The 9,384-nt window shown below is 38.5% G+C and overlaps 1 protein-coding gene across 1 annotated transcript in view; it reads right to left on the reverse strand.

Moving 5' to 3' along the window:
* NOX3 (NADPH oxidase 3) overlaps positions 1-8,770 on the reverse strand; it is a 39,382-nt gene extending 30,612 nt beyond the window's left edge. Inside the window, exons 1-4 of the mRNA XM_009887611.1 lie at positions 8,726-8,770; positions 7,961-8,056; positions 7,645-7,755; positions 5,722-5,806 (exon numbers count right to left, since the gene is read on the reverse strand). Coding sequence (XP_009885913.1) covers positions 5,722-5,806; positions 7,645-7,755; positions 7,961-8,056; positions 8,726-8,770 — 337 coding nt within the window. The remainder of the gene's footprint in view (positions 1-5,721; positions 5,807-7,644; positions 7,756-7,960; positions 8,057-8,725) is intronic.
* Between the last annotated feature and the right edge of the window lie 614 nt (positions 8,771-9,384).

Below are 9,384 nucleotides of genomic sequence, written 5' to 3' on the forward strand. Positions count from 1 at the left end.
GGGAAAGAGAAGAGAAAACTTTCAAAGAGTGGAAAGCCCTGACAATGAATCGGAGTGGACTTCTGCTGAGCAGTTGTATCTTGGCATCTGCTAGTGATTACTGGCGCAATTGTGCCTCTTGTCCCTACCTGTAGGATGCTCTTTATAACTCTAATATGACATAATAGTCACCATAGCCTTGGGACCAGGTGAGTTTTGCACAGTTGTGATCCACAGCGTTGTTCTGCCGAGGGGTCCCTGCAGCATATAAACTGCAAATTTTGGAATATCCTTGCTCACTTAAAACAGCAACATTGGCTAGAGGTGGTGGTTCGAATCTGTGTTCAGAGCATAACACATAACATTCTCTCTTTCACCTTCAAAACCCATGGATTTTTCTGCAGATTGTGAAATGATGACATTTTTGTTGTTTAGAAGGCTATGAAATCTTGCACTTTCATCAAAGTGCAGGATTGTACATGATTTGTACAAATTCCTGTCATGTCAGCAGCTGCAGGAAGCCTAGTGCTATCTGGTATATGTAGAGTGTCGAGAATAAAATGAGGTGGTAGTTTCTTCCAGACAGAGGTCCGCATTTCCTAGCGGAGTATTTGCAGTCTTAAACAGAAAAAAACTGTGGGTTGAGTAGACATAGCTTCCCAAGAAGGTCTCAAGCCTGAGGTTTAATGAAGGGTAATCGTGTTGCAACTTTTCTGTGGAAGAAGAGATCCACTTTCTGCGGCTTAACTTAGTAAGGTTTTTCTGCAGGCTATTAAAGGACACTGTTTTGTCCATCTACATGTTGTTCTGCTTTACTGTGTTACTGTCAGTGGAAACATCATCATACCCTCTTCTTTGGGATTTACCATGTCTTCCCTTTAGGGTGACATTCCCTCCAGCTTTCATCTAACAGGTAGAGGATATTAAAAGTGCAGAAGACTTCCAGAATGAACAGGAGAGGTCTTTTCTGCAAGCTATTCTGGTAGCTGTTAACGTACAGACTATAATGATGCACTGGAAAATATTAACATTCAAACTAATGATGTACTGAATATGTTGGTTTACCTGAGTCTCCCATGATCTTAAATATCACCTGGAGTGTTATTAGATTAATAATTCTCATGATTTTTTGTGTGCTGCTGGGAAAAAATGATGCAATCTAAAAGTGAATTATAGCTGGATGGTAAGAGTAATGCAAAGATCTAATTCCATTTTCAATGTGGTTCATTTAATGTACAATAGTTGTAGTAGACTAAAAAGTCTGGCACTGGATACATTGCCATTAGCTAAAATATTTTACATCCCTAAAGTGCATTTTCTGAAGGTCCTTTACATCTGCAGTGTATAGAATTTACTAAGCAATTCCAAAATTAATATGCAGATTTCTGAAATCTAAACTTACAACAGTTAGGGTTTTTTTTCCCCGGCACCACTTATCTAAGTTAACCATGAGGGCAAAGTTTAAGGTATTACATCTCAGGATTTTCAGTTCAATTTTTTCCTCATTCTGCACAACCAAATATAAAGTATGGAATAAATCATGCAATCTTTTAAACAAAGTTCTTTTTTATAAGTGTGCATGAAGACTGAAGGATTTTGACTGTTGTTTTTAACAATATCTGGAACCTCTGAAGCACTTAACATACATTAATTTGTATTTGACCCCAAGATGTTTTATCTAGTCCACCTCTGAGATCAAATAAAAGGTTTTATTGGAAGGAGGGAGGGAGGAAAAGGGTTGCTATTAGAGCATGATGTTTACTGTACATATTCTTAAATACAAAGAGATGTAATTAAATTATCTTGAAAGTCTGGTCGATTTAGCTAGTCTTATTCAGCCAATTGTGCCTTCAGTGAAGCATGCACAACTCTCATTGAACTAAGCAGAAATTGCATGTGTTTATCTGAGGACAAGATTTCACTCTCTCTTTTTTCTGCATGCCTGTACAGGATAATAATGAAATTGGAGCTTGCTGCTATCAGTTCAATGTTTTGGTTAACCAGCCCATCATATTAAAATCAAAGGGTCAAATCCTGGCCTTTCTGCCCACAATGAAGAGAAGGGCTTTGCAAGCAGCTGACCCAGGCATGAGGAATTCTGTCCCTGACCAAACCCGGCTTGTTTTGCCACCCACTGCCTTGTGCCTTTTCTAGTTACACAGAACCTTCAATTCAGCTTCGTGCTGTCTGTGTGGACTACAAAAGTGCAGGTTATGTAAAAATTACAACAACAGTGACCACACACATACTTGCGTTGGATTTTTTTTTTTTTTAGAATGGTTATAAAAATCAAAGAAGAACATGACTTGGACCATTTTTTTATCCTAGCTGGAAGCTTATAATCTTTAATTTAATGTCGTTTCCTTCTACAAGTCTGGATTTAAACAATCTGACTGAAAAAAAAAGCAATTTAATGGAAATTTGATTTTCTGTAATTTCTGGAAGTACAACACTGAGATATCAGCTAAACCTCTTTTGAAGATAAGCGTCTGCTTTCCTGAAAACTTCATCGCTTACACAAAAATGTTACTCAGATCACCAAAGCCCTTCGCATAGCCACCACTACCAAAATGTGCTTGAAAATGGAAAGGTGTTCTAGTATTTTTAGCTATAGATTTCGCAATGCTTCCCAGAAGCCGAACACGCCTGGCATCACTATAGTTCTGTCTCTGTTTTGCATGTTTTTAAAGAAAATCACACTGCTGGAATTTTTAAGGAGCAAGAACCACCATTTCAAGCAGCCTAACTACAAAGAACCTTGCTGTCCTTCCCCTACTTTCCCTTAATTGCTTAAGCTTTATTTATATCATAATTCAACAGACTGTTGGAACAATATGTCTATATCACCTTTCTGCAAACATCAAAAAAACACAAGAAGCAGTTTGTTCTTCAAAATGTGCACTGTATACCAAAGTAAAAAACCAACCACAAAACAACAAAACTATCCCCCCAACACTGCTCACTTCGGAAAATGTATGAGAAAATGTATGAATGTACTCTCTTATGAGGGTACAAACAATGCAGTAAGAGAGAGGAGTTGTACAAAACATTATTTACTATCTTTTGTAGATATCTTTAGGTTTCAGACAACCACCTCTCAATTGAAAAGTCTCTTTTGCATTAGGAAGCATAGAATGATTTGCACTGATCAAACTGAGAGTGCATGAAACTATGATTTTATTCTAGCAGAGTTACAGGTCTATAAGGAAGATTTATTAGTGGGTGAATAACTCCCAGACAGCTCTTATCACAGACAGGCATGCAGAACGCAGGAAGCCAAACTAAGCAGAATTCCCTTTACTGAATTTTCAATGATGCCCTTGATTATAGATAGCATTGTTTACTCTCTCTCTTTCCTCCAACTTCCCTCTTCCACTAGTCTCTAATTATATCCCTTTATGACCTGACCAATTAAAGCCTGCTCTTGAATTTGTATTAGAGCTGATGAAAAATTAAAGGTACAGATGTAGTTTTTCCAAGGCCACACGCACCTCAGCTGAGCTGGCTGCCTGTTAGAAACCAGACAATACTAATGTTGCACTGACTATTTTTAGCACGCTATTAAATAAATATGCTGGAATAACACCACCTGGCAAGCTGAGATGAATACGTGTTACTTTTATAATAAAGGAGTCTACAATTTTATATTGTGGGGGTAAGCTCACTGATGTGATCTGCAAATTGGTTTAACTTCTTGCTGCCACATTTAGGCTATTGATCATACAGGGGAGAACATTCATTTAACTAAGAATTACTAAATTGCAATAGACTAATAGGAGCTGACTATGCTTTTGTGTAACAAAAGGCAATATAGGTAGTACTCGGATAAATAATGTGTCAGTTGAGAGGAAAATGGCATCTATTTACACATCATTTTAACACTGTTAAATTTTATAAAAAGGGACTCAATATACTTGTGGGTACCTCTTTACTCTGAAACATTGCTTTTCTGTCACAGTATGTGCTGTAGATTTTATTTTTTTTATGAATTTGAAATTTAATTTCAGGCAACTGAGTTTCTGTCCATTCTTTATCAAAGTCCGACTATACAGCAATGTAGTGTTTTCCCAAATTTGATATTTGTTTCTTGCTTGTCTGTTAGGGAAGCAGGAGTTCATAAGTTGTCGTGTTTTGTTCATTAGACTTCCCTGTATTTTGTTTTCTTCCTCAAATATCTCATCAACTATTTGTCCATTTCCTATCCTGGAAAAAACCCAACCCAGATAACAACCCAACAATGAACCCTCATTTTCTCCTTAGAGAGTGACAGAATTAAATAATGGTGCTTTCTGTCATTTCGTATCAGCTCCTGTGTCTTTTGCCTTGGAATTACTGAAGCCATAAAGTAATCATTTTTCTGATAGAGTTGCACTTCCCAAACTGTCCACCTTAATGCACGAGCAAACATTTTTATATGAATGCAAAAACCAAACACATAAAAGGTTTGACTGTGCAGTTTTGCTTTCTTTTTGGAGCATGACAAATTATACACCAAGTAGAAGTTGGTTAACCCATTCCTGGGTTGATTTGTTAATTAAAGAAGCAATGTTGCGTTCTGTAGGAATCTGCTTTATACTGAAACTGAACTCTGAAATGAATGGACATGACAGATAAGTAAATCTTCATAATACACTTTAAGATGCACTTTCTCATCCCCCGGCCTTCCCCTCTGAATTCTACATACAAAGGACAAATTTTAGCTATTGATTCCTGATGGCAATCCTGACTTCATATTCTTGTTTCACTGCACAGGACATTAACAGCCTATACACGCAAAAGCACCTCCTTCATGTAGACTGAAAAAAAATATTGGGACCAGGATCCCCTGACAGCCTGGGGATAGAACTGTTACCCTGCAACATCTTATGCTTGCAAATAACCCTGGTTAACTCTTTTGTCTCCTTCATGTTTTCTAAGAGAATTATCTGCCCCAGATACCTCTCCATCTCTATGTGATTATGTCCTTCCTCATACTCCCTTTCGTTCTTCCTGCTTTGCACATCCCTCTTCCCCACACTATCTCCTGTTCCTCTCATGTCCTCTGAACTCGTACAAGCTTTGGTCTTCTCCAGGTCCTTTAATAACTTGAGGAACAGGAAGGTGCCATGTCTTTTTCCCAGCCAGGCAAACGAACACCCGTAGCTCAGTAAGTCACTAGGACCAGCAGAACAGGTAATTTTTCATCTTAGGATGTAGTTATTCCCTCAAGGGCACCATTAGTTCCCTGTACCCATCACCTATTAAAAAAAATAATTAGGAATTTAATGTTTTTGAGACAGCTGCTTGTCTCAAATTCAAATTAAATTTATTACTGACTTGAAAAATTATTGAAGAAGATGTATTGGTGGACAGATGAGCGGTGTGACTCATAAGCACCAGTTCCTTAGGAAATCAGACTAATGCTATGTCGTCTCCCCAAATGTCTACTCTCAGGGATTTAATGAAAGTTATTTACACAAAATGTTAAGAGCACACAAGTTGGTCACATTAACTAAGTATCAACTAGTAGTTACTATCCAGGTTGAAAGTTTATTGACTTAACAGTCAAACTTTTCTCAAGCAGAAAAGGTTACAAATGGTTAATCAGATGGGACTCCTACACCTATTTAAAGATGCAGTCACCAAATGATTGCACTAAAATAGCAAGTCTCAGAGCTGATGGGGATTACAGCATGATGCAGAATCACTGTGAAAGTCAAAACAGCTCAAAGGCAAAGAAGAAGAAAAAAAAATAAAGCTTACTTGCATTTACAGCTATTCCATAGGCAACCATCTTGTGAAATGCGATGTTTTTGTCGAGCTGTCTCCTCAGTGCTCCTCCACAGCACTTGGTGAAAAAGCAGACCTTGTTTTATATCATTCCTATTACTATTTACAGCCCGCATTTTGGAGAGGAGAAGAGAGGAGTTCAGTACATTTAAAAATGGAATGTTGAAGGAATTCAGTGGAAGTTTTGGGTTAGCCTTACCTTTGGGGCTCAGGTAACTGTTTTCGGCATAGTGACACTCAAGGATTTCTTAAGCTGTTCAGCCTATGTAGGGGCTCAAAACCAAGTTTGATAAAACTCTGCCGCTGTGATTTGTGCGTGTTTTTTCCGGGCTGATGATTAACTAATTTGCTGGTATAAGGACACCAGGCTGGGCCACCACTTCTTTTTCAAGCTTAGGTTTAGCTTCACAAACACAGCTGAACCACTGGCAGCGCCAGCTCGCAGTGGAAACATTTTGCTGCTTTCATGAAATGCACACCCCAGGAGGGTGAGGCTGTCTAGACCTCAGGTGGCTGTACGCTTATGTGTTACTGAGCTGTCTTCCCATTATTGGAAGCGCTGGACGGTGATGTGCTCATGGCCAGCTGGGTGCCTCTGCCTGCTGGAAGCCAGCCTGGGGCCAGGGCAGGCGGCCACCAGCCAAAACTAACAACACTCTGCTGGAACCTAGACGGTCCTTGTGGGCCTAATTCAGTCTCTGAACAGTGTTCTGGGTGTCTGGATTGCTCGCTTGACCTGGCAGAGTGCCATGCCAAAGATCCCGGCATTTATCCACATTGTTTCCCAGCTAATAGCTCTTCCAAAAATCTGGAGCCCCATGAGGTGCAGTGCAAAGACACAGCACCTCCTCGGAGAGGCACTGGATCCAGCCCTGTGCTGACCATGCTGGAGCCAGTCAAGTTGCTCCGTACCATGCTCCTCAAGAGCAGGATACCGTCCAGAAGAGCAAAATTTGATTATCTGTAAGAAGAGTTTCAGTTCTCTGAGTTCTTACTCAGCATCTAAGTGGGCATGCAAATATTTTATGTTAATTCACAAACTGATTCAGAAGTCCAACAAGACCTTTTTTTTTCTTAGACGCTCAGCTCCTGGACTCAATCAATTATAAAACACTGTTGATTCCCAGCCTAGAGACTGCTGGAAATTTAACTCTAACCCTGATGGAAAGAAGAGGCAGAACTTAAATAAATAAGAACCAGCTTACAATAAAATAAATTAATGTTAGGATTTCTATATTCCTGTTGTTCTTGGAGTCATGAAGTGATCAGTGATTTTTTACCCAACCATGTGGTATTGGAATTGCTCTGACTCTAATGGTTCACTCCAAGTTGAAGCTATAGCAGTAGAGCTAAAGCCTTAAGCATTTCCTATGCGTAATGGTGAGGTTAATGTAGATGCCTCTGAGCAGATGACCACTCCATTACAAAAACACATGTTTACAAGAAAGGAAGACCTGAATGGCAGCCACACAGACAGAAGATTTCAAACATGTTCCTTATTATCTTTATGACACTTTTATCTATCTGCACATTTTCTCTCTCCAATTTTCACTTTGCAGCTACACAGGATACACATGATGGATACGTATTTTCTCCATTTGGCCAAGTTGCATTATTATGTCCGCTTTTTGTAGCTCCTCACTTTTCACTTCATGACACCATGCTATGCAGAGGCTGCCAAAATCAGTGTTGCATTCAGAGCACTGCATTAAACAAGCCATTTGTTTCTCTTCAGTCATGAATACTGACAATTTAAATGTTAATAACTAGGCAATAGTGTACAGACTTCTCTATCAAAAATTAAAATTCCTTGGAAAATGTTTGATATGGATAATACTGCTGAACTATGGAAATAAAAAGGGAGGATAATATGGCTATTTGAGAAATGGTACTTACAATGCTTGCTCCTCTTAAGAATGAAATCAGGTTTCTACTGACTGGTAACAGGATTAGCATGCAGTTAAAATTAAGGCACGTTGCAGAAGCTCTTGCCCAAGCCAGGGTTGACTGTACGTATAACAGTATAAAGAAATTAAATTACAAGCTTGCTATAGAAAGAGCAAAAGAAAGAAGATACTATATTAACATAATACTGTTATATGGGAAAATTACTGTTGAAGCATCAGAAATATTATTATGGAGGATGTAAATAAAATAAGACTATGCATAAGTTTTTCTTGTGGAGCTCTTTATCAATCGAACTCGTACTTACTCCCAGCATAATCCGTGTATAAATGTAAGCATCTTCGTCTTCATACCAGTGGAAGGTATCAATAAACAAATAGAAATTCAGTCCCAGCCACACCAGCTACAAAGCAGACAGGCTACAGATTAGTGATACTTACAGTATTTTTTAATGCATATAAAACTGGTTATGGTTATAGTTTTAAAAGTATCTGAGAGAGACCTCAAAATCAGTGTGCAACGCAGATCTTGATCACAGATGATAGAAATCACAAATGCCTGCTGGAATGAGGCTATCTTTTAGCAAATGCAGGATTACAGTCCTATCCCCCACATCCCCAACAGAGGATATAGATGACATTTACTGTGTGATGGTAAACTTGATCTTAAACACAGGGCTTAGCCTGGTCTCTAAAAAGGCAATAAAAGCTAAAATTAAAGAATTCCAGTAATGGAGGGAGTTAGGAGCTGAGGAAATTCCTTTCTCTGCCCCCCATACTCAATTCACCAAAGCCTCTGAAAATAGTTCAGAATACAATTTCAATTACAATTGCAAACGCCTGTTCCTTTTATCTGAGGACTAAAATACATGGACTTAAAAATAATTAAAAATAAAACAGTAAGACTTTAAATTGTTGTTAAGACTAGTTATAAAAAGGCTGCTGAATATTTTATAGCAAGTTTTACATTAAGCTTGGGAGTATTACTGTAAGCAAACCATAAAATGTCTTTTAAACAAGCTTAAAATATTTATATATATCCAATTAGATTTTTTAATGCTAAAAATACTCACTAATAACAGCACTGAGAGTTTTTCATTCAAAATCCAGCATCCCATCCTGAGTGCCTCTCCCTATGCTAGCAGCAGCTGGCTCTTGCCTTCCAGTGTAACCTGAGTTGTCTGTCCATTCCTTGGGCTTTTCTACTAACTCCTTTTGTCTTTAGATTTTAATAAGCACCTAGTAGGAGCAGGAGCTCTCTCTAGGAATTTTCTAATTAAGGACTCCCTGACAAGAACAGATCACCAAGTGACATGTCTCATGACCTGTGTAAATAAAATGCTGGTCATTGCCCAGTCCTTTCTCTCTCCAGAGTTATTTCTCAGCAAATGAGAGATGCTGTCATTAAATTGTCCTCTTGTACTAACATGTATTTGGGTGGGCTTTTTTGCTTTGTCTTTGCAGTTTGAAAAGAGTTCAACATTTCTTCATGATTTGCCTTTTAATTTAGTATTAAATGGGAGCATCCCTTATGTGTGTATAAGACAGGAGCATTGCTAAAAGGTCTTGGGAGTGGCAAACTCACTCAGTCAGAAGTCGGGAACTGTCAGAATAAAGGGTGCCCCTGTAATATTCATCTGGATTTATTGCAAATTTAGGTTGTGGCAATGTTGAAATGCATGATAGATTTTCATTCATTTGACTGCGGTCATAAAATAAGCAGTTACTTTCT

This window comes from Charadrius vociferus, unplaced genomic scaffold (assembly GCF_000708025.1).
Source record: "Charadrius vociferus isolate BGI_N301 unplaced genomic scaffold, ASM70802v2 scaffold176, whole genome shotgun sequence".
Taxonomy (NCBI): Eukaryota; Metazoa; Chordata; class Aves; order Charadriiformes; family Charadriidae; genus Charadrius; species Charadrius vociferus.